The sequence below is a fragment of the Leishmania mexicana genome, chromosome 30 (assembly GCF_000234665.1).
Source record: "Leishmania mexicana MHOM/GT/2001/U1103 complete genome, chromosome 30".
NCBI classification, from domain to species: Eukaryota; Euglenozoa; class Kinetoplastea; order Trypanosomatida; family Trypanosomatidae; genus Leishmania; species Leishmania mexicana.
The window spans coordinates 57532-80632 of record NC_018334.1 but is presented as its reverse complement, the minus strand read 5'-3'; the positions used below and the strand labels follow the sequence as shown (position 1 = coordinate 80632).

The following is a 23101-nucleotide window of genomic DNA, read 5'->3' as shown; positions in this document are numbered from 1 at the left end:
CGCCTCCCTTGCCACGTCTCGCGGCGCTGAATGACAAAGGGGCACCGCACATCCTCGCTCAGGTGCCGTTTCCCCTCGGCACTAGCGTCGATGCTGCCGGGACCCGTTCGCGTAAAGACTCGACGGCGGCGCGCCGGCATTTTCTCAACAGCTCTGCAATCCCGTCCGTTTCGACCCTCAACCGCGAACTCGACTCTCTCTCTCTCCAGTTTTCTGGCATGGGTGGTGGTGGTGGCGTGGTAGCCGGCACACCTCTTGCAGCAGTCACCCTCCACCGTCGCAACGAGCCGCGCCAAGCGTCGGCCCCTGGAGTCTCGCGCGTCGTTCTGCGTCATGAGCGTCGCCATCCCGTCACACCATCTACCGCGCTGTACAACAGCACCAACAGAGAGCTCACGAGGCTGTCAGTGTTGCCACCGATATCTCGCCCCTACAGGAGGTCCGCGAGCCCGCCCCAGCAAGCTTCAACCGCACAGCTCCGCCAAAGTGTGTCGTGCGCCAGAGCGCCTGGTGGAGCCACAGGCCGCAGATCCCCCTCGAACCCCTCCAACCCGGCGCCACCGTCGGAAAGGCAAACGTCTCTTCAGGAGAGCGTGCTGCTCCTCGCAGCACCGCGCATCGCGGGGGAGGAGGACCTCGCCTCGTCACCGCCTGAGCAGCCCTCGCCGGCCCCGAGAACGACAGCGAATATCCCGGTCAGCGCTCCCTCTGCCAGCCCCTTGCCTCTCAAGCAAGCAGACCGGGTCACTACCGAGACGAGGGCACGATCCCCGAGTGCGGCGTCCGCGGTGGGGGTATCATCAGTAGTAAATAGTCGCTGCAAAGGCAGAGACGGCCGCATCACGGTGGTTGTGCGCAAGCGCCCTTTAGCACCTGGTGAGCCCGGTGTGGACTGTGTGCAGGTGGACAGGGCACACGTGCGCCTCGCCGTCACGAAGCAGCGTGTAGACCTGACCAGCTACGAGGAGAGCAGCGACTACGTCTTTGACAGCGCCTTCGGGGCAGAGGCCTCGAACGAGGACGTCTACGTCCACTCCGTAAGGGATCTTCTCACTGTCAGCCTTTCCGGTGGCAGTGCCTCCTGCTTCGCGTACGGGCAGACAGGGAGCGGCAAGACGTACACCATGATAGGAACGGAGGCGGAGAAGGGCTTGTACCTGCAGGCTGCGGGGGACCTCTTTGAACGGCTACGGCCAGGGCAGCAGCTCTGCGTCTCCTTCTTCGAAATCTACTGCAACTCGCTTTACGACCTGCTCAACCACCGGCACCCCATTGTCCTCCGCGAGGATGCCCACCGCCGCGTGAACATCTGTGGCGTCACTTGGTGCACTGTCGCAACGGTCGAGGAGCTGTGGCGGCTCGTGCAGTCCGGCATGGAGCAGCGCCGCAGCGGCACAACAACCGCGAACGAGCACTCCAGCCGCTCCCACGCGGTGCTGTCCCTCCGCATCACAGACAGCAAGAACCCCGACTTCACCGGCACTGTCAACTTTGTCGACCTGGCCGGAAGCGAGCGGGCCGCCGACACGGCCGCACATGACCGCCTGACGCGACTCGAGGGTGCAGAGATCAACAAGTCCCTACTGGCGCTCAAGGAGTGCATTCGTGCCTTGGATGAGAAGAAGAAACACGTTCCGTTTCGTGGCTCCCGGCTCACGGAGGTGCTCCGCGCCAGCTTCACCGGCAACAGCAAGACGGTCATGATCGCAGCGGTGTCGCCAAGTTCCGTGAACCACGAGCACACCAACAACACGCTGCGGTATGCCTTCCGCGTCAAAGGGCTGAGCATCCCCTCTTTGGGGCCGAGCAAAGCGCGCAACGCGCCACGGCTCTACCTGCCGGTCGCTCGCAGTCGCTCAAGAGCAGCTGCCGCTGCCGCCACGAACGAGCCCACCTCAACCTCAGCTGTGGCGGAGTGCAGCTTCAACACCAAGCCCCCAGATGAGGCAGCGTCCCCGCCGAGGCCGCGCCGCGCGCGAAGGCGACGGTACGCCTACAAGAAGGCACACGAACCGCAGAGCGAAATCGGCATCCTTGATACCAATGAGAGCTTCACCAGCGACACGGCGACCGAGTCGCCAAGGCCGCGCATGCGAATAGCACAGAGGGCACGCCCGCACAAGGTCGGGCGTAACTCGATGGGGTCCTCTACCTCTGCGAAGCAGCAGAAAATGTGTTCCTTAGTGCCCTACATTATGGAGTCGCTGTCACTGCGTCGGACGAGGCAACGAACGCTGAAAGAACACTTGCCGCCGCCGCGTGCCGCGCCCTCTATCTGCGAGTCCTCCGACCTCCTCCTAGCTAATGTGAGTGACATAGATTCGAAATCGAGGGCACTCGTGGAGATGGTTTTGCCACATGTGAAAGGCGTCACCCGCCACCCCTCCTCCCTCACCTCCGTGGATGTGGCGGCGCTGGAGCAGCGTCTCACGCTCCAAATCATTGCACAGCTGAGGCTAGACCTTGGTCAGCAGCTGGAGGAGGTGCTCATGGAGAAAGACACCACCATTGCGGCGCTGCGGAGCGAGAACGAAAAGCTGCGACAGGTGCTGGACAAGGCGGAAAAAGATGAGCAGTTTTACGGGTGCTCACCGAGGGACGGTGAAGTCCAGAAGCGACCGGCGATTCTGCCGGCCCTCGTGTACCCCTCCTCGCCGAGTATCCTGCAAGAGCAGCTGTCATCCGGCGTCTCGACAGCATCGGTCGGGGACGAGGCTCCTCTGCACGTTCTGTCAGAGTAAGGGCAGAAGGAGTGCAGCGAGCAAGTGGTGCGCGTCAAAACGCGCCCGCGTCTGTGTGTGACTCTTCTCGTAAGAGAGTAGCGGGAGAAGAGTGGGCGCTGCGGTTCCCGCTGTTTGTTTTGAGACCTTTGTGCATAGAGATGTTTGTGCATGTGTGTGTGTGTGTGCGTGCGTCGTTGCGCATATCCTCCTAGGGCAGTCGTCGCCTTTTCTTCCTTCGCTTTTATTTCCCGTTTCGATGTTCATTGAAAAGTTTGGAGAAGCGTGGGAAATATGCTGCCCCGTGCGAAGGATAAAGAGGGTGGGGTAGGGGGGGCGGCGACAAGCATCGGATGCCCTTCCGTCTGCCCGTGCATGACCACAGCGCAAGGCCATGATGTGTTGGAGTACATAGGAGGAGGGACTCTGCAGCCGTCCTAGCCAGCCCTTCACGTCACGGTAGCCCTTTGACGTTGCTTGCCTTCTTTCATGGGGGCTCTCCGCCTCCTGCAGGAATGCGTCGGCCCCTCGGTCTCGGTCGTTGTGCGGTGAATCGTGCGGATCGGACCGGGCGAAGGTGGCAGGGTGGAGGTGGGCGAACAGAGTATCGTAGAGAGGCGTGCTAAACTGCGTTGCCATGAAAAAGAAGTGGGACAGTGGCATGTCTCTCCCTGTCATCCCGGTCACGCACTCATGGCGCCCCTTATCTTTTCTGTTGCAGCGCAGACGTCTTCTTTGATGCCCTCATCTGGTGACGACCGGCACCCTCGGCCATCTCTCCTCCCTCCCACTCTCCAACTGAGCTGCTGCCGCAGGCATCAACGGCTGGCTGGCACCGCCGTGTTTGCCTGGCAGCATCACTCAGCAGCCCGTCCCTTCCTCCTCGCACGCCACCCCTTCTACAGCCCCCGCCCCCGCCTTACACGAATGATGCGTCTTCTCCACAAATGCGACCTCTTTCGTGTGGTGCAGGACAGCGAGAACCTCCTGACGCCTGCCACCCCGTACGGGGCCGCCGTCAGCATCGTAACGACGACAGTCTTGGTGATTCTCCTCATAGGTGAGTGCTACGGCTACATCAGCGGGCACCGAAACTGCCACATCACCCCGTCCGCCTTCAAGAATACTCTCGATCCCGGCATGCAGCGGAAGGTGGACAGGCTGCACTTCTCCATCAGCCTGCCCTACATGCCGTGCCACCGCATCGCCACAGAGACGGTCTCTATGTTTGCGCACGACAAGCCGACAGAGCGAGACACGCACATATCGCTCTATCACATTCCGTATGGCTCCTACGCCTCGAATTCGTCCGCGACTTACGTTTCCGGCGAAGTGCTTTCCGGGACGGAGCACGGCTGCCTCGTCACGGGTACTGCCCCCATCGCCGCCAGGCCCTCTTCCTTCAACATCATCCTCAACGACTACAGGGTGGAGGACAGCAGAAAGTACCGGCCCGACTTTCAGATCCACCACTTCTCGGGTGGCAACGCGTACGACGACTGGGGCGTTTCGCAGGTCCGCCGTCAAACGCTGGAGCCGATGTCTGGCTTCAAGGGCGCCCACACCCTGCAGGAGCCGTATTTTTTTCAGTTCTTCCTGCAGCTCATCCCAACCACGGTGGACCTCGCTGGCAAGGACAGCCGCATTGGCTACCAGTACACCGCCTTCCACTCGATGCTGCGGTACAACGGCCACGGCAGGGCACCTGGACTGTACTTCTCCTACAAGCTATCGCCCTTTTCGATGGATTGTGCCGTGCAGTACGACACCATGAGCCATTTTGTGGTGAATTTGTGCGCCGTAGTGGGCGGCGTCTACACCGTGGCGGAGATGGTGGAGGCGGGGCTGGAGTGGCTGGCGCGCGAGCGGCGCCTGAGAGAGGTCTCTGCCCGCAACCGCCGCAACGCCGAAGCACTCAAGAACGCTGCGGGTGTTGCGCCCATTGCGTCCTGAAGAAGGGTGGCGGTGGAGTTGAGAGTGGTGTGCTCTGCAGTGTGCACTTTGACTCCCTGTGAGACTTGATTAGATTCGTGTTGCGGTCGCCTACCCCAGGCACACAAGAACGCTGACTTGATGGCCATGATCATCGCCCACGTACGGTTTCATCCTCGACGAGTGGCTCGCTCACTCTTTCGCCGTGTCTGTCTGATACGGCACACGCAAAGCCCTCACCACCGCGGCAATGTGCGCCATCGAGGAGTGGAGAGCCACGAAGCTCTCGCGTGCCTCGCGTATGTGATGGGGCACGGTTTCGTTGACAGCGAACTCTGCAGAGGGAAGCTGTGGAGCGTGGCAGACTGCATTCGACTCCCCGAAGTGCACAAACGTTCATTTTATGCTGGCTCACTGCCCCTCCCCTCCTCTCGCCTCCATATCCTCTGCTTTTTTCCGCTTGTGGCACTCGTACACAAAACGCGCTGTTGCGCAGCCGTGACACAGTGCACTGTGCTGCTCTTGCCCCTCATCTGGGGCTGCGCTGCTCAGTCGACACACCAACTCATGTGCCCGCTGCCTCTGTTCTGTGCCTCGTTCGTCGCTGCATCGCTATAGAATTCAAGTTCAACCTTGCCGACACCATCAAGCGGCTGTTGACGCGAGAGCGCTGTGAGCAGCTGGACCTGGATGGCTACCTCGTCCTCGATGAGCAGCCGTTCCCGGCGTTGGTGGCGAAAGAGCTCCTGCACGAAGTGCAACACGTCTTCCACGATGCCGACGGCGGCAAGACCCCGAACCAAGTCGAGCTCCTCACACCAGATGGGCCGGTGAAGCTCACAAAACCGTACGTCTACGAGTGTGACCTGCACAACGCGGCGGTCCGACACCAACTCCCACTTTTCAATGCCTTCTTTGAGGGCCAGCTCGGGGACCTGGTGGAGGTGCTGCGGGACCGGTTAAACTGCTGCGAGGATCTGCAGCCGTGCAACACAGCCGACCTCGCCTCGCGCTCCGTGACGCTGAAGCTGCAGGCCAACGAAGGCGGTGCATTTCCGTGGCATTACGACAACCCTGGCAAGCCAAACAAGCGCCGCCTCACGGTGGCGGTCTACCTCACCGAGGACTGGGCCCCGGAAATTGGTGGGGAGCTGCAGATGATGCCGTTTCTCGGCCCCTGCATCACCGTACCACCGAAGTTCTGCACCGTTGTACTGTTCCAGTCGGACATGATCCTACACCGAGTGCGGCCTGTGCACAGCCACATGCGCAAGACACGATACTGCTTTACGATTTGGTTTGACGGAGCACTCTCCAACAGCGACGACGATCTCCTCCTCAAAGTGCAGCACCTCGACGAAGGCGCCATTCCCTTTCTGCGCCGCAGCGCCGTGCAGCGAACCCTTTCCCGGGCCGTGTACGAAGCCGAATACGAGGAGTCCCTCGCAGACTGCTTTGGCGCAGACCCAGTAGCGCTCCAGATTAGCCTCCGCGAGCACCACGCGCATCTGCAGCAGCTGCTCAAGCATGAGAGGCTGCGCGCCTTTCTCAAGGTGCTCAAGGATTACCGCGAAGACCTCCGTGCAGCTTGAGGTGGCTCAGCAGGAAGTCGGATGGCAGTAGTGGATTCACTCAAACGGGCTGCCCAGAAGAGTAGCAGGTTGCAGGTCCTCGCTTTTCCGGCTTCCCTTCACCACCTCCCTCTCCGCATCTTTGCCATCTGTTACGTGCGGGCCTGTCTGCCTCGCGCGCACGCGCGTGGTTGCTGGCCCCTACCACCGACGCATACGCGCACTCGCCACCATTCTGCAACTCATGCTCGGCTTCTCCGCATGAGACGTTCGAACACGGTCTGGGCAGCTATGCGCAACTCTAAAGGTTGTGTGGTTCGAGGGCGGGAGGTATGCTGTCGCCGTTCCAAGGCGCTAGAGAGCAAGCGATGCTGAGCGAGCGGGAGGTGACTTCCGCCATCGAACACTGACGCTCTGCCCTCTCCCTCTCCTACCCGCTCGCCCGCAGCGGGACGTGGAGCCTTCTCTTTCTTCGAAGGTTCTCTTTCCTCTGCCATTGCCTGGCGTCTCTCTTCGCGGCCGCTGCTCGCAGGGTGCCGTCCGTCCCTGCGCACACAGGCCCAGCCCCCTGCAGAAGTGACTTGGTTCTTTGATGCTCTTTGCATCCCGCTCCGCCTCGCTCGCCTGTTCCATCGTCATAATCTCGCTTCTCTCTGTTCTGGTGTCTCTCCGCCTACAGGTAAGAAAGGCAAGGCGCAAGCGGTGCCCCTCTGTCTGCGAGTGTGCGTCTACGTGAGTGTGCCGGTGTGTGTGTGTGTGTGTGTGTGGTGTGTGCGTCTCTTGAAGGCATAAAAGTCAAACTGCGCACAAAACTGCATGACGTGCCCTCGACCGGCCCCGTCCCCGCTTTCTGCGCACGCTTTTGTGTGGCAGCACACACGTCACGCCACGGACACGGGCTCAGGTGCGTAGCTGAGGCATCCAGTGCGCGTCCAGTGCGCCCCTGTTCTCGGCAGGGCGCGTGTTTGTGCATACGCGGAAGAGAACCAAAGCTCCTCTCCCCACTCTTGGCACCCCCTCTCCTCATGGACTGTCCTGTGCTCTGACACGGCTGATGTCTGTGTGGTGACCGAGATGCGCTGAGCGCGAAAAGGCCCCACCCCTCCTTCGCCCCACCTCGCTCCGCTGGCTCTCCTCCTACACGACACCTCCGCCGATGAGAAAAGCAACACGCTGATGCTGCTCAAGCGCACCGACTCGGCACCCACTCGCCTACAAGCATGGAAGCGTGATATGCAATGCGCTCCTCCTCTTTGCTGCGGTGCTCCAACCTGCGCACCATCGGCTTGGATGGGGGTCACACCCACACAACAGCAGCGGCGATCAAAGTCACCTTCGCGGAGCAGACACACTCCTCCCTCCCTGAAACCGGCGGCGATGCAGCAACGCTCCGGCAGGTGAAGGGCGCCTGCGATGCCCTGCGCAGCCGCTCTAGCACAGCAGCCCTAGGTGCTGGCGTGGCGGTCCCCTGCACCGACGCGGGCACTGGCGTTTCCAAGATTGCCGCGTCGATCTCGAAGCGCACGCACATCCGCGAAGAGCGCTACAACAGCGGCGGGCGCCGCGGAGGCGCGTACACCGGCACGTGGGACTACGGTTCCGGCCAGCACTACGCCAACGAATCCACGCGGAACTTTTATCGCCGCTACAGCGCCAACTACTATGACCCGAGATCGACCGGCTTCACGCGAGAGGAGGTGGCTCATGCGGAGCGGGTCATGCGGCTGCACAGGCTGAAGGCCATCTTGTGGAGCTGCCTCGTGTACGGGAGTGCACTCTATCTGCTGCTTGAGTTTTGGCGCGGTAGGGTTGCAAAGAGGATACAAGACAGCGATGAGCCGTCCTATCGGCAGCTGGGAAAGGCACGACGACACGATCAGCTCCCTCCGATGCGGCTGCAGCTACCGCCGAGGTTGACGGAAGTGCAAACACCTCGATACCTGACGGAGTGCAATGAGCGTTCACGACATCGAGAGCTTGCTGCGGATGACGGATGCGCTGCGCCTTCCTGTGAGAGTGTGCCCTCTGGCACGCAGCCGAGGCCCCTTAGCGTGTCTGCAACGCGCCGTGCCGTGGGTCTTGACGGGGGAGATGAGGATGACGATGACCATGATGAAAGCTAAGGCACGTTTCGTTTTTGGTGCGTGAAGGGCTGTGTATGGCGCCGTGCCGCTGCTATGCGTTTTTGACGCTGCCGACTCTTGTCACCGTTGTTCGGGCTGGTCAGCGTTTTGTCCTGCCTCTCTGCGCGTGGCGATGGTGGGCGCCGAAACAGGAGGAGCGGGGGGATGAAGATATGGCGAGGCTTTCACTTGCTTGGACTGCAAGATGACTACCATGCACAACCGATGCGTGCCTTCCGACAGATCGCTGACATGGCACTGCTCGGCTATGGCACAAGCGAGTCGCATAGATGGCGCGGGCATACACAAAGGGCATCTTTACACTCGCACACGCGGGGTGAAGCAGTCGCATCTCGCCCCCGCGACCTTCGTTCACGGGCAACTAAAAGACAGGCTTGATATCCGCGAATCAGCGACGGCTCCAAAACATCCGCTTCACTCAACTTCTATGCCCATCTCACGCCCGCCACGAGACGACACAAAGGTCTACGTGCGCCGCCGGCGGCACAGCTTGCGTGCTCCCTCTCCCGAAAACATTCCACGATTGACCTCTGGCAGTGGTGCTGCGTCGGTCTGGTCGCTTTCAGTGCCGTGCCACAGTGCGGTACTACAAGGCCCGCGTCACGGCGGAGCCGTGTGCCGCCATAGCCGGTCTCGATGCAGCTGTCTTCAGTTTTGGACGTGGGGAGCGCTGTGGCAAGGCGCCGGAGAAGCTGGCTCGCAGCGATCAGATCTTCGACCACCTCATCCTAGCCACAGCCGTGTCTGCGACGGAGTGGGCAGAGCGCTACCAGTGCGTTTCTGATTTCAACGAGCTAGTGACCGCGGTGCAGAAGGAACTGCCTTCGCGACGCTCGCTGAGGCTGCTGCCAGCCCCGTGCTGGTGGTTGTGATGCCGTGCCCCCATGGCGGCGGGCACGTGTACGCCGGGAGCGCTCTTCTGTGCAACCGTCACGGCCGCGTGTGCTTTCGATACGCTACGCCGAGCGATGCAGTGGTGCCGCACCGAACGAAGGACCGCGTCCATGGACGGACGAAATCGTAATGGAAAGCACGTCTGCCTCAGCTTCGATTTGTAGCGCGCACGCCCACACACAGACACACGCACATGCACACCGCCGCTCCTTTTCTAAGCTCCAACACCTTTGGTCGTGGGCGTCGCCGCTTGGCCTTCCTCGTACAGCGTCCCTGCGATCCTTGTTTCTTTCGTTCCTCGTCGTGCTAGAGCCCCCCCCCCCACTTCTTTGCGTGCGAGTCGGTGACTCCTGCTGCCAGCACACCGCTCCAACTCCCTCTCCCTTCTCCCTGCCTCCAAGCCCGCTGTGCGCTCGCCAACGTATTTACTGCACCAATGCGGCACTCATCACAGACGACCACAGCAACTCGCCAAGTACTTCGTTCTGCTTCCATTACGTGTCCCGTAGGGGAACCCCACCCCCTGTTGCCTGTACTGCCTGCTCGTACTCCATTTGCGAGTTGGAGTGGCTACATCTGTAGGACCCCTCCCCCAAAGAGGGATAAGGAAGCAGCTGCACGGGCAATGGCACGCGTGCCCGTCTGTGTGCCTCCCCCCACCTCTCCGTGTGCTGCTATCATCGTGCGCAACTGGGCAGGTGAGAGAGCGAGACAACGGAGGGACTTCAGAGAGGTAGCGATGTGGATCGGGTGCGCACGGAACGCGGTTCATGTTGCGCTTCTTTTCACTCGCCTTGGCCCGCCGCTCTGCGCCGTCCATGCCGTCTGTCTTGGCGCATGTGCTGCAACCTCTTCATCCGTGTTGTGTGTCTGCTTTCCGTGCTTCACTCTTCCCTCGCCGCGTGCCCCGGCTCGCATGCGTGCACGCGCACCAACAACTTCCATCAGTAAAGCAGTCTCAAGGGTTTGTTTCTTGGTTGTATCGCAACAGCCGTTGTCCTTCGTCTCTGCCCGCCTCACCGCGTTGCATGCTGTGTCTGCCCGCCTTCTCCCCCTCCCCCTCCCTTGATCCATCAAGCTCCTCGGACACGAAGCACGCACGTACTCCCCGCGCCTCTAATCAACGCTTCCCACTGCCAAACGCGAGGGGCCGGGCGCTACCAGAACGACCACGCACGCGGCTCACCACACACGTGGACACCACCCTTCTGCCCGCTTCATAATCATTATCGAGCGAGACAGAGCTGCCTATTCCTTTGTTGCGTGTTCGCTGCGCCCGCTTCCCTCCAGCTCTTCCCCCCCCCCCAACCGCACGAGCCGCGTCAGTGTCTTGTGTCGACATGCCTCGCCGCTTCGGTCCACAGATTAAGCGTGCCGGCGACAAGGAGAATAAGGATGGCGCTGCGAGGGGCAATGACGCCGAAAAGGGAAAGGTAGCCGCACTGGCGACGGCGGATGAGCAGTGGTCAACCAAAAAACAAGGAGGTAACGTGCTGCACTGGCTGGCGCAGAAGACCGACGCGGCCGCGCCGGCACCCACCTCGCGCGGTGCAGTGGAGTACTTGAACCAGGCCAAGAAGCCAAAGAGCTACGCAGCAGCGGCGGCACCGACCGCCGCCAAGGCGAAACCAGGCACACCAGCGGAGAAACCGGCAGAGAAGGCGATCGAAAAACCGGCCACCAAGGCACCTCGAAGCACAGTAGCGAAAGAGGGGGTGAAGGCTGGCAAGAAAGACAACGCGAAGGCGGTGCCAGCTAAGGAGACCCCAAAGGAGGTCCCTAAGGCGGAAACGCGGCCGGCAGCCGCACCCGAAGCGACCGCGGAGTCAAGCGGGGTGCCAAAACCCCGCTCAAAGGCGGCTCCCGTGGCGCCACCAGAGCGAAAGCAGCCGGATGACGCTGTCAGCAAACTGGCTCAGCTCTTCCCCGCGAAGGCAACGGGTGCGCCGTCGACCGCCACGAAGCCTGCTGACGAGCCAGAGAAGGCTGTCGAGCCCCTGACATCAGCGACAACAGCCATGCCCTCGATGCCAGTACCGAAGTCTTCTCTATCGGCCCCGGCGCACGCGGCCAGGCCGGAAGGTCCTCCTCCGAGGCGGGTGCGCGGCCGTCGTCGCGACGACGACCGTCTCATGCGCGCGCAGCAGCGCATGGAGGAGGAGCAGGAGAGTGCGCAGCGCCGCCACGAAGAGGCCATGCGCACAGATGCCGAATACAAGCAGCGCTTCGAGACAATGCAGGAGATGCAGGCGGCCATGCAGATGTCACAGGGAGAGTTCTTTGACAAGTACAGCCGCCAGGAGATGCTGCTGCTGAACCACGTCGTGACGGAGCGGCTCGACATGCCGGTCATCCTCGACCTTATCGAGCAGCACGACGTCGTGTTCATCTGCACCGACACTGGCAGTGGCAAGAGCACCGGTGTTCCGAAGGCATTGCTCGAGCTGTCGCCGGACACCAAGGTGGTGAGCACGCAGCCGCGTCGCACCGCGACAGTGGCGATCGCCAACCGCGTAGCGAGTCTCCGGCGCGAGAGCGTCGGCGAGGACGTTGGTTACTGGATCCGCGGTGACAAGAAGGGCGATGAGCAGACGCGCTTGTGGTACATGACGAGCTACACACTCCTGCTACGCATTCTCGAGAACCCGGCAGAGCTGCCGTTCACGCACATTGTGCTAGATGAGTTCCACGAGCGACAGCCAGATCTTGAGGTGACGGTAGCGCTGCTGCGATTGGCGCTGCTGAACAAGTTGTCGCACTTCAAGCTGGTGCTCATGAGCGCCACCCTCAACACGGAGGACTGGGAGGAGTACTTTGCCGGCCTCCGCGTCGCCACGTACAAGCAGAGCGAGCCGGAGCACCCCATTCACGACTACTTCCTGGAGGACACCTGTATCCTGCTCGGCACGGACTACCAGGCTCCGCTGCAGCTGGTGTCGCGCGGCGTTGTGGACAAGAGCACCGTGGACAAACACTTCTACTTGGCCCAGAACTTGATTCTCTTCCTCAACAGCTGCTCGAACCCAGTGCACTCCATCCTCGTGTTCCTGCCGGGCAGGGCGCAGGTAGAGACGATGAGCACGTGGCTCCACACACAGCTGTATCACCGCGTCGACGCGGTTCCGTGGCACAGCGCCGTGAACCTGAGCGAGATCGAGGCGGCAATGAAGCGTAACATACCGGGGCGGCAGAAGGTATACCTCGCCACCGATATCGCCGAGGTATCTATCACGCTGCCGGACGTGGTCTACGTCATCGACCTGGTGCTGGTGAAGCGACCAAAGATTTCGAAGGAGTTGCCAGCCTCCATCCAGTACCCACCTCTAGTCACGCAGTGGATCTCGCGCGGCAGCGTGGCGCAGCGCCGGGGCCGCATCGGACGCGTGCAACAGGGCTTCTACTTCTGCCTGTTCCCTGCGGCTCAAATTACGGACCTGCCGGCCTACTCTCAGCCGCCGATTGAGAACTCCCGGATCGACGAGCTTTCGCTGCACTGCCTGCAGGTGGTGAACAACCCGGTGGCCATCTTCAGCCTGTGCCACGGCCAGCCCCTTGTGGAGGCGATTGCGTCGTCCATGAACATGCTCACGCAGCTCGGCTGCATCCTCGACGCGAAGGACCCCCTCTCCGCCGGGGAGCGCATCGAGGAGATCTACAGCCATCAGAACGAGTCGTGGAGCCGCATGATCAGGGCAGCCGCCCAGGCGGAGGTGATGACAGACATTCCGGAGTACCAATACACGTTCATTGGCCGCATTCTGCAGCTCATCCCGGTCTCCCCGCAGCCTGGCATGCTCGTCTTCTTCGGCTTCCTTACAGGCCTCGAGTCTCTCATGATCCTCGCCGCCGCCGTCACGAGCAGCCTCTCGCCATTCAGCATCAACGCTAGCGAAGGCCCGCAGCGCCACTTCAACGTCGCGCGCGCGATGGAGGAGACGGAGAACGTCATGCGCGACTTTTGCTGCGGGCTGCGCAGCGACATTGTAGCCGTGATGAAGGCCACACTGCTCTTCCGCGTGGAGCAGCAACGGCACTGCGACAGCGTCGAGACGGTGCGCCATTGGTGTCTTCAGAAACACCTCAGCTACGACAAGCTGATGGCCATTGTCGACCTGGAGAGCCACATCAAGTACGAACTCGCGGAGTTCATGCCCTTCCGCAGCATCGTTGAGGCAGAGAAGCTGTTGGAACAGCTGGACAAGCTTGCCTCGATGGTGGCGGTCATGACGAACGTTGCCTTCGTCGCGCAGTCGCTGGAGGTGACCAGCGAGGGAAATTCCTACACGAACTCAAAGGAGATGGCGCTCGGCATCTTCAGCGACCTCACAGCCGTGCCCGACATCCACTCACCGAGCTGCCTGCGGTGGCAGGAAGGCGACATCATTATTCCTGTGCAGCTGAACCTTATCTTCGACAAGCTGCTCGCAAGCTTCTCGACGGCCATCGCGTCGCCGAAGCAGTTCTGGATTTCGCTGCTGCTCTTCTCGCAGCGAGTACAATACGCCACCTTCAGCGACGACGAGGGCACCTTCCACGTCTTTGCGCTCTCGTACGGTGGTAAGGAGCGCTACGTGGAGGTGGACGAAATTGCCGGCTACGTCGTGCTAGAGTTCCGCCGCAAGCTGTCGGCCATTTGCGAGGTGCTGCGCCTGACCCACGCCAATCGGCTCCTCTATGAGGACCACTTCAATACGCTGCTCGGCAGCTACTCCCTGACGCCGCTGCAGGACCTGCAGCGCGAGGTGATCACGGCTCTCGTCTCCATCTTTAACAACTTGGAGGACATGACCGCGGACGAGGTGGAGCACGACGAGGACGACTTGGACATGGTCTCGCTGCTGTCCTTTGCGCTGCCGACTCGTGCGCCATGAAGACGGCGGTGGGGTGGCACGTGACCTTGTCAGGAACGGCGGCTTGCGTGGGAAGTGATTCGATTCCCATTTTTTGTTGTTGTTGTTTTTCCGATATCCGTGCGCGTGTGCACGTGTGTGCCAAGAGATCAGAGGGCTGGCATCGGTGGCGCTCGCTGACACCTGTCCTCGCTTCCCTCTGCGTACGCGTGGTGTCTGTCTGTGTGTCTGTGTGTGAGCCTCGTGGGTGCCGTGTGTTGTCGATGTTGCTGTTGAGGGACGCCCGCCGTGCGCATAACCAAAGACAAATCCAATGTGAAACGGAGAGAGGAGCGACATCTCTTCGGTCCGCTACCAGTCATGCTCTCTCCGCATGCTCACCTTCGGATGCTCGCGCACTGGCCTCCACATCTCACGAGATGCGGACCGCCCCACAAAGAGCTCGAAGCACCACACCCGTCATTGTATCTGAACAGGAGCGAGAACCAATGGTTGGCATGCGCACAAAGCGCGGACGTCCACGTCGTGGTGTACTTGGTGGTGGAGCCCACGCACCGATTCGCGCGGCAGTGGTGTTGTCTACCTGCCGCCCCCACCACGACTTTGTTGTTTCCGTTTTCCCTTTGTGTCTCACTTCTCCGCTCACGCCACTGCGCTGTGTCAGAACCGAAGCGGCGGAAGACACAGTCGCCCACGCGCAAACACGCAATGATGCAGGCAGCGTCTCTCAAGAAGGGCAGTGGCGACAAGCGCGCCAGGGAGGCGTCGTTGCGGGAGATGGCGGTCGGGAAGGCTAAGGTAGAAACGGCAGCTGTGCTGCCCAAGGCTTCGCACGACAGCCAGGCGCACCCGAACTTCTTCTCCTGGCTCTTAAAGACGTCCCGCATGGAGTTCTTCCGAAAGTACTTTGAAAGGAGGCATCTCGTTGTTTCGCACGGGAGCGGTGAGTACTTTGCCAGCGGGCTTCCCGGTGTTGTACCCCCGGTGAATTGGTCCACGGAGCGCATGCTAGAGCACGTCCAGACGCACCCGTCACGCTACGGCACCGACCTCGACGTTGTCAAGTTCGACCCTAAGCTCAAAAGACGTGTCTCCTACAGGACGAAGGGTCTAGTGGATGCGGCCGAGCTGGAGACGTGCATGAAAGGCGGGTGGTCCGTGCGCTTCCTGCGACCCAACGAGTTCATCGAGAGCAACTCCGCCTTCATCGGGAGCATGGAGAAGGAGTTCAACTGCTACTGCGGCGTGAACAGCTACTGGACGCCGGCCAACAGTCAAGGCTTCGCGCCGCACTACGACGACGTCGACGTGTTTCTTCTGCAGCTGGAAGGCGAGAAGCTGTGGTGCCTCTACGACCCGCCGGAGAACGTCGATGTGCTCGCGCGCCACTCGAGCGAGGACTACGCGCCTGAGCTGTTCCCCACACCAAAGCACGCCATCACCCTGAAGGCCGGCGATGTGCTGTACATGCCGCGCGGCACGGTGCACCAGGGCAAGACCACCCGCAAGATGCACTCGCTGCACATCACCTTCTCGGCCAATCAGATGAACTCGTGGGCAGACTTTATGAGCCGCGCCGCACAGTACACCGTGGAGACGCTCGCCGCCAACAAACTGGAATGGCGTCGTGCCCTTCCACGCGATATGCCGCAGGTGATGGGTGAGATGAACAACCCCGTCTTTCGCGACACTCATGGCCTTGCCGCTCTCAGCGAGAACCAGCAGGATCACCGCGCCAAACTACAGACAAAGGTGCGTGAGATGGTGGCGGAGCTGACGCTGCTGCTCACCGACGAAGTGAACATGGACGTGTGCACCGACGTGTACGGTAAGGATACGATCCGAAAGCTGCAGCCGCCGTCCAGGACGTACAGCGGCACGGCTCCGGCCTCGACAACGCTCAACCACGCCTCCCGGGTGCGTCTCATCTCTCGTAACTGTATGCGGCTGCTGCTGAACGTGCCTGGCGAAGCTCGGGTGTACCACATTGGTCGAAACTCAACCGTCTGCCTCGCTGGGGAGTTGGGCGAGCTGCGCTTTGAGGCAGACTTCGCGCCAGCGATTGCCACGCTGCTCTCCAGTTACCCCAAGACGATGTCCGTGAGTGCGCTGCCCTTTCCGGGCTTCGACGACCCCGACGATGTAGCCGAGAATCAACTGCTTCTAGTCGAAACTCTGCGGGATGCCGGGCTTCTGCACGTGGTGTCCTCGGCTAACGGTAACACGCCGAGCTAGGGACCCAACCCTGGTGTATTACCATCCTTACATTGCTGCTCTGTCTTCGTCTCTGCCCAAGTCTGCCCGTAAATTGTCACACGCACACAGATGGAGGTGGCTGGAAGGGGGACAGGAGAGGGCCTCTCGGGGAAGGGTGAAGTGGGGAGACACTAGCGGAGGCAGTCGTTGGTGGTGGCCTTCCCAACAGAAGAAAAGCGTCGATCCTCCTGCGCTGCAATCGACACGCTACGGCGCTGAGCGGCTGAAAAAGAGGGGGCGGCGTAAGACATACTCTGTGAGTCTAAAGACGGCCGCGCAGTGACAGAAGAATGCATCGGATCTTGTGCGCTGCAATGCCCTTCGCTCGTTCACTCCCCCCCCCCGCCTGTAGGTTTCCCGGCGCCTGGATGGCCGCCCCGCTGGCCTCTTCATCCCGCTGCACTCTCTGCGGATTTCGTTCGTTGCTGTTGTTGCCTTTTAAGTGTTTCGCAGTGCCAGCCGCCGGCTGAAGTGTCTTTGTGTGTGTCCCGACTCACCAAAAAAATGAGCAGGAAGCGCAAACGCAGCGCGTGTCAGCGCGGGTGCGAGATACCCCGATGTCATTCGTTCTGCCAGAGCTCTCTGTGCAGAGGGACGCACGCACGCTCTCACTCCCTCCCTGTCTGTGCCACATTTCAGAACCTGAACTTGCCACCACCGTATTGGCCTCCCATCCTGCGGCTCTGCCGCCACACCCCCGACTCGTCTCCAGTCCCTTTCTCTTTGCCTTCCCCCCCCTCCGCTCTCTCCTCTCTTCGGCAAATCGCGCCACCCTCGCGCCTCGTGGAGGTGTTGCCGTTTCTGGATGTCCATCCCACGCTTAGCCACACACACACACACCTACACGCGCCCAGACACATTGCGGAGCACCATGAATCTCGATGTAGTGGATGCGACTGCCGAGGCGCTGCCGCTCGAGCTACTCAACAACACGAACAAGGAGCTCACTGCCCAGCTCACGCGCGTTGAACAGCAGCTGGAGGAGCGGCAGGGCGGCGTCGAGGACCAGCGGCGGCGGCTGCAGTTTATGAAGGAGCACCTTGGCAACGTCCGCGCAGAAATCGTGAACACGCAGAGCTTCGCCGAGACGAAGAAGCGCGAGCTTGAGTCGGAGGAGAGCATGTGCCGCGTCATGGAGCGAGAGTGCGCACGGCTGCAGCAGCGGCAAACACAACTGGAGCGAAGCGCCGAGGATGTACGCGACCGGCTCACGTCGTTGCAAGACCGCATCTTTCACGGAAATCTGAAGATCGAGGAGCTGAAGACCACGCTGGACTACAACCAGGAGGAGCTGGAACAGTGGGACGAGGCCCGCCGGCAGAAGGAAGAGGACGAGCTAGCCATCGCGCGCTACTCCAAGCTTGATGAGGCCAAGGTGAAGCAGCTCACTCAGCACATCGAGAAGCTTGAGACGACCGTGCGGAAGCAGCACAAGCAGCTTGATGAGGAGATGCTGGCCACGCAGCACGTGCAGGGGGAGCTGGACCGCATCGCCAACGAGTACCGAAAGCTTCACGACGACCGCAGCGGCATGCTAGACGAGTGGGAGCAGGTGGTTCGCAGCATCGCCGAGCGCGACGAGGCCATCCGCATTGCGGCAGAGCAGTATGCCGATGGCGTTGCCTGGATTCAGAAGCGGCAACAGCTGAAGAAGTCGCTGTCGAAATCGCTCGATGAGGCGAGGGAGGAGACGGAGGTGATCAACTACACGATCCAAGAGCGCGAGAAAACGTCGCGGAAGCTGCAGGAAGCGGTGCCGGTGCTGACTCAGCAGGTGCAAAACATACAGGATGAAGTAGACGCCCTGCGCGAGGAGGCGTCAAGGGCCACGCGAGACAAACGGGCGGCGATCCTCCAGCTGCAGGAGACCATCACCAAGATCGAGCGCCGCAACAAGGAATTGGCCATGACAGAGAAGCGCCGGGCCACTGCAGCGGAGCGACTGAAGGAGGAGGAGATGACCGCCACCGATCTTCAGAAGCAAGCCGACTTCATTGCGCAGCTGCTGAAGGACGCTGAAGTAGCCTCCCACAACGTCGTTAAGGACATCGAGCAGCTCAAGATGGCGACCTTCAGGGCGAACCAGGACCTTTCCGAGGTGCGCGCAGCGCAGACGACGACCTTGGGCGAGATCAGTGGGGCGCAGGCGCAGGGCAAGAACTACAACGCCAAGATCAATCAGCTGGATGAGGAGTCTTTCTCGCAGCAGGGGGTGCTGTACAACATCGAGTTCAGCGTCCAGCAGATGGAGAAGCGTGTGGGCCGCGCGAAAGGCGATCGAACCGAGGAGGAGCGGAAGGAGCTTCGCGGCAAGATCGATCTTCTGCAGGCCACGCTTGACGAGCTCGAGAAGCAAAGCCGAATCCTGCAGAGCCAAGTGAAGCGGGTGCGGGAGGAGATGCGGCAGTCTGCCATGCAGATCGAGAAGCTGGAAATGACTAAGAAGCGTGCTCTCGAGGAGGTATTAGAGATGGACCTGCATTGCACGCACGACGAACGGGAAGAGAAGAAGCTGGAGAAGCAGCGCGAGGACCTTCTCATCAAGGTGGACACGTTAGAGCTGCAGCTACTCCGCCTGCGCAACGCGCTAAGAGCAAAGGATGCAGAGCTGCTCACGTTGGAGGAGAAGAAGCGGCAACTGGAGGCTGACGTGGCGGAGCGCGAGGCGGAGATCGAAGTGCACCACCGTCTGCTGAAGATGGAGGCGAAGCTGGTGGAGGAGGAGCGCAAGCGCCTTGTGGCGGAGCTTCTCGACCGGCAGAAGAGCTTGACGGCAATCAAGAACAGACAGGAGGTGCTTGTAGGACGCATGGACCCGGCACAGGCGCGCTTGTCGCAGGTCCAACTCGTCATCGCGGCGGCGAAAGAGCGTGAGGATCTCCAGTACCGCGGCGACTCCCTCGACGCGCGCATCCGTCGCATGGAGAAGGAGATGCTGAAGCTCGAGAAGACGATCGCTGTCATCAAAGCGAGCAATACGCAGTACAAGCACAAGTTCGACAAGGTCTCCGACAAGGACGAGGAGGTGCAGACGCAGAGGGCGCTCACGACCAAGTTCAAGGAGCTCAAGAGCGCGATTAGCCGCCGCGGTCTGGAGGCGAACGACTTTCAAGCCACCACACGCAACAAGCAGGAGGAGCTCCGGGCACTGGAGTTTGAGAAAGAGCGTGTTGGACACACGCAGCAGCAGATGCTGCAAGAGTACGAGTCCGTCACGCAAGACATCCTAACGTTGCGCGAGACTTCGGTTCGCTACGATCAGGCCATTGGAAAGGCCAAGGAGAACGTCGATGCTGCCGTGGCGCGCGATGTCGAACTCGTCTGCACACGCGAGAGACTCGACAACACCGTCGCTCAGCTCCTCTCTCTCTCCCGAGAAGCCGGTGACGAGGTGCTTGACGTGGTCAAGCAGATGCTCGCTGCCCATCAGCTGTCGGTCGAAAGTGCCTAGAAGGAGGAGTGAAGGAAAACGTTGCGCGTGCAGGGCTACCTCCTGGGCGATGCTTGCGTCGCTACGTGTTTCTCGGTACGCCATGACGGTTGACCGCCGCTGTCCGCGCCCCCTCCGTCGTTTGCTCGTTTTCGTCGCCACTTCCCGTGGGGATTTTGATGTAGACTACTCCCGTGTGCCGCTGTTGCCCCACATTCATTTTCCACTCTGCCAACAGTGATAGCCGCCTGCCCAAAAGGGCACTCGGCAGGCGCACGTCTCGCCTCGGCTGCCTCGCTGCACCCTGGCCGCACCGCCTCTAACGCACTCACTCACGCCCTCGCTGTCTCTCCGGCGGCTTCTCTTCCGTGTGCCCAACTGTCTTGCTGCCGATACGCCCTTCACCCCCTTCTCCCTGCTCTCCACGACCCCCACGAATACGCCCTCCGTCTTTCCTTCGCCTGTCACACCGCGGGGCCTCCTTTCGCCATGCCTCTTTTCCTCCTCACGCACGCCTCCTTGCGTGAGCAGCAAGTGCTAGATTTAACCAACGCAGAGAGGCCCAGCACCATGGAGCCCTCTTCGACGGATCCGCAAGAGCTGCATCTCGCAGCAGGAGAAATGGAGGGCGAGGAGCAGGCGGCCATGTCCAACGAGGAGGAAGACGAAGAGGAGCAGGCCAACGACGCAATGGTCTCCGACACGAATGTGGCTTCCACCGCCGCCAGCGACGTCGACCACGACGGCGCGGACAACGATGACGACGCTGTTGACGAAGATGGCGACGAAGACGACGACGTCGAAGAGGACGAGGAGGCGGACGATGGTGATGACAGCGACGAAGAGGAGGAGAGGCAGGTGTACCCACTGCCGCCACTGCCACCTGTCCACGCCCCATCCAAGGTACACGGCATCGCTACGGCGGAGGTGTACAGCATCATCAAGGAGCTGCGCCGTCAAATGGACGACCCGGTCGAGCGGGAGCACGCCAAGGCGATGCTGCAAGGCGACACAGATGTGCTGCTGGCCGTCGCGCAGGTGCTGCAAGAGGCACACCTACTCCGACGAGCCACAGTGAACGACCACGGTGTTGTCGAAGAGCAGCTCGTCTTCCAGCCAGCGGCCGCGCGGCCTTCACTGCCCACCGGCTACAACAGCTGGATTGTTGAGGCCCCTGCAAACGCGCGGCGGTGAGTGCGTACAGTGAAACGGCTGCTAAATATGTGTCCTGCCTTCTGTGGGGCACGCGTCTGCTGGTGATGTGGACAGGGGAGCACTTTCGCCTTGTGTGCCTGGAGCTCCCCTCTTCTGACGCAGAAAGACACCGTAAGCGGACCTGTGAGACTAAGGGACCATGAAGGACCGGAATCTGGAGAGACAGTTGATGCAGGCTAGCCTCTGTGTCTTGCGATGCGTGCGGGAGTCACGGTGAGGGCCGCAGTAGAAGCGCACGCGTGAGAGGATGATACCGCTTATGTAGGCACTTCACACTACGCCTCTCCCCCTCCCCCTCCCCTACTCTACCCTGTCCTTCGCCTCTTCCCCCCACCCCTCCCTCTGATCGCTCCCGCTGCCCCTTCACCAGGACAGCCATTACGGTTGATCACCACCGCTTTGGGCACTCCCCTCCCTTCCCCACTTTCTCTGCAGGATCGGAGAATATGGTGTCCTTGGAGCGGGAGTACGTTCTCGGCTCCTTCTGCGAGCTGCGCATCATCACCTCGCTCTCCTCCACACAGCTGTCCAAGGTGACGCTGCGAAAGCCGGTGGAAGACAACTACACGTCAACAGTGGAGCGGGCAGAGGTATTTGGGACAGAGCTGATTCCGGGAGTGCCAGTGCACCTGCCGCCCGGCCGCTCCCTTAGCATCTTCACCTCCACCGGCTGCACCCTGCTACTGATGGCACCGCCGACGGTGCTGCAGCGCTGCTATGCGACGTCGCTCGGGGCGACCTGGGTGCGCTCGTTGCTGGATTTTCACTCCCACCTGGAGCGCGCACGAGTGGAGGCCCGAGGCCGCGACGACGTTGGACCTCGCGTGCTTTTCGTGAGTGACCGGCACCACTGCGGGGCGAGCACCTATGTCCGCTGGCTGAGCAACTTTGCCGTGCGCCTCGGCTACCACCCCCTGCTGCTCGATGGGGTGCTGGACACCCCCGCCTTCGCGTTCCCAGGCAGTATAGCCCTCTTTCACGCCCAGCACTGCATGGACATCGAGGAGGAGATGAATCTGACGCCGGCGCTGTATGCCCAAGTCGCCCAGTCGCGTGTGGCCAACCCACGACTCTACCAGCACTGGGTGCAGCAGCTTCTGCCGAACGGCATGGAGAAGATGGCGCGCAGTGAGCGCTGCCGCGTGGGCGGGCTGTTCTTTGACTTTGGCGTGGTGGAGCCGCACGCGGTGGAGCAGGCGGAAGTGGCGGCGGCAGCAGCGGTGTCGAGCGTCGACCCAACCGCCTCTGCCTCCCCTGCACCTGCCGCACTGGGGAGCGATAAGGCGCAGACGAACCCACTCGACACTCTCCTGGACACCATTGTGGCTGCCGACATCGATCACGTTTGCGTCGTGGGTAGCTCATGGCTTCGGTGGAAGCTCGTGCAGCGTGCATGGGAGGGCTTTGGTGGTGAAGGGTCGATGAACATTGTGCAGGCGATGCTTGATCCGCGCTGGAACGTGCCACCCGAGGTGGCCTGCGGAGGCGGGCAGCACTTCAAGATCTTTCTTTTAGACTCCGTGGAGCTGGTGCGCTCGGTGCCGGTACCGCTATGGAATCGCCAGCGGTGGCTGCAGTACTTCTTCGGCACCCCGACATCGCCAGTGAAGCCGACCCTCATCACCCTCGAGGCCTCGCAGGTGCGCGTCGCCACCGTCGGAGCGGCAGCGATCGACGCCATGTCGACACTACTCCCGATGATGGACAGCGAGGACGTGGACCGGCAGAAGGCGGATGTGGCGGCCGTGTCCTTCGTTACGCTGCAGGACGTCGCCCTGAAGGAACGAATCGTCGCCATCAGCACAGCCACTGAGTACGAGCGCAGCCCTGACGGGGAGCTTCACCGACTCCCGTTCAGTGTGTTCGAGCGCAGGATCCGGCAGGGCACTGTGCTTGGGTTTGCGCTGGTGGAATCCGTGACGCCGGAGCGGCTCACGCTGCTTGTGAGCGGCTGTCCGCTCGACAAGGAGCTTGGCCTTTGCTTCCTTCTCACGGAGGAAGTGCTGAAGAGTTGAGAAGGCGGAGGGTGAGTACTCGTGGGAGAACGCCAACCTCTTAAGGCATGCGTCTCTGCATGTGCCTCGGCATG

The 23101-nt window shown here is 61.3% G+C and overlaps 10 protein-coding genes across 10 annotated transcripts; all 10 read left to right on the top strand.

Moving 5' to 3' along the window:
• Positions 1–218: 218 nt before the first annotated feature.
• LMXM_30_0290 (mitotic centromere-associated kinesin (MCAK),putative) lies at positions 219–2741 on the top strand (the record flags this gene model as incomplete). The annotated part of the gene is made up of 1 exon (XM_003877502.1): positions 219–2741. The coding sequence occupies one exon, from the start codon at positions 219–221 to the stop codon at positions 2739–2741; it is 2523 nt and encodes an 840-aa protein (XP_003877551.1).
• Positions 2742–3647: 906 nt separating this feature from the next.
• Positions 3648–4673, top strand: LMXM_30_0280 (conserved hypothetical protein; the record flags this gene model as incomplete). The annotated part of the gene is made up of 1 exon (XM_003877501.1): positions 3648–4673. The coding sequence occupies one exon, from the start codon at positions 3648–3650 to the stop codon at positions 4671–4673; it is 1026 nt and encodes a 341-aa protein (XP_003877550.1).
• A 1136-nt stretch (positions 4674–5809) lies between these two features.
• Positions 5810–6244, top strand: LMXM_30_0270 (hypothetical protein, unknown function; the record flags this gene model as incomplete). Its single annotated transcript, XM_003877500.1, has 1 exon — positions 5810–6244. The coding sequence occupies one exon, from the start codon at positions 5810–5812 to the stop codon at positions 6242–6244; it is 435 nt and encodes a 144-aa protein (XP_003877549.1).
• A 1217-nt stretch (positions 6245–7461) lies between these two features.
• Positions 7462–8346, top strand: LMXM_30_0260 (conserved hypothetical protein; the record flags this gene model as incomplete). The annotated part of the gene is made up of 1 exon (XM_003877499.1): positions 7462–8346. The coding sequence occupies one exon, from the start codon at positions 7462–7464 to the stop codon at positions 8344–8346; it is 885 nt and encodes a 294-aa protein (XP_003877548.1).
• Positions 8347–8894: 548 nt separating this feature from the next.
• Positions 8895–9239, top strand: LMXM_30_0255 (conserved hypothetical protein; the record flags this gene model as incomplete). The annotated part of the gene is made up of 1 exon (XM_003877498.1): positions 8895–9239. A coding segment is annotated over one exon (345 nt), but the record flags the coding sequence as incomplete, so codon positions are not given.
• Positions 9240–11393: 2154 nt separating this feature from the next.
• On the top strand, positions 11394–14132 carry LMXM_30_0250 (putative ATP-dependent RNA helicase; the record flags this gene model as incomplete). The annotated part of the gene is made up of 1 exon (XM_003877497.1): positions 11394–14132. One exon carries the CDS (start codon positions 11394–11396, stop codon positions 14130–14132), a length of 2739 nt encoding a protein of 912 aa, XP_003877546.1.
• A 339-nt stretch (positions 14133–14471) lies between these two features.
• Positions 14472–16346, top strand: LMXM_30_0240 (conserved hypothetical protein; the record flags this gene model as incomplete). Its single annotated transcript, XM_003877496.1, has 1 exon — positions 14472–16346. The coding sequence occupies one exon, from the start codon at positions 14472–14474 to the stop codon at positions 16344–16346; it is 1875 nt and encodes a 624-aa protein (XP_003877545.1).
• Positions 16347–17238: 892 nt separating this feature from the next.
• On the top strand, positions 17239–19818 carry LMXM_30_0230 (conserved hypothetical protein; the record flags this gene model as incomplete). Its single annotated transcript, XM_003877495.1, has 1 exon — positions 17239–19818. One exon carries the CDS (start codon positions 17239–17241, stop codon positions 19816–19818), a length of 2580 nt encoding a protein of 859 aa, XP_003877544.1.
• A 468-nt stretch (positions 19819–20286) lies between these two features.
• Positions 20287–20991, top strand: LMXM_30_0221 (conserved hypothetical protein; the record flags this gene model as incomplete). Its single annotated transcript, XM_003877494.1, has 1 exon — positions 20287–20991. One exon carries the CDS (start codon positions 20287–20289, stop codon positions 20989–20991), a length of 705 nt encoding a protein of 234 aa, XP_003877543.1.
• Positions 20992–21458: 467 nt separating this feature from the next.
• LMXM_30_0211 (conserved hypothetical protein) lies at positions 21459–23027 on the top strand (the record flags this gene model as incomplete). Its single annotated transcript, XM_003877493.1, has 1 exon — positions 21459–23027. One exon carries the CDS (start codon positions 21459–21461, stop codon positions 23025–23027), a length of 1569 nt encoding a protein of 522 aa, XP_003877542.1.
• Positions 23028–23101: the final 74 nt, after the last annotated feature.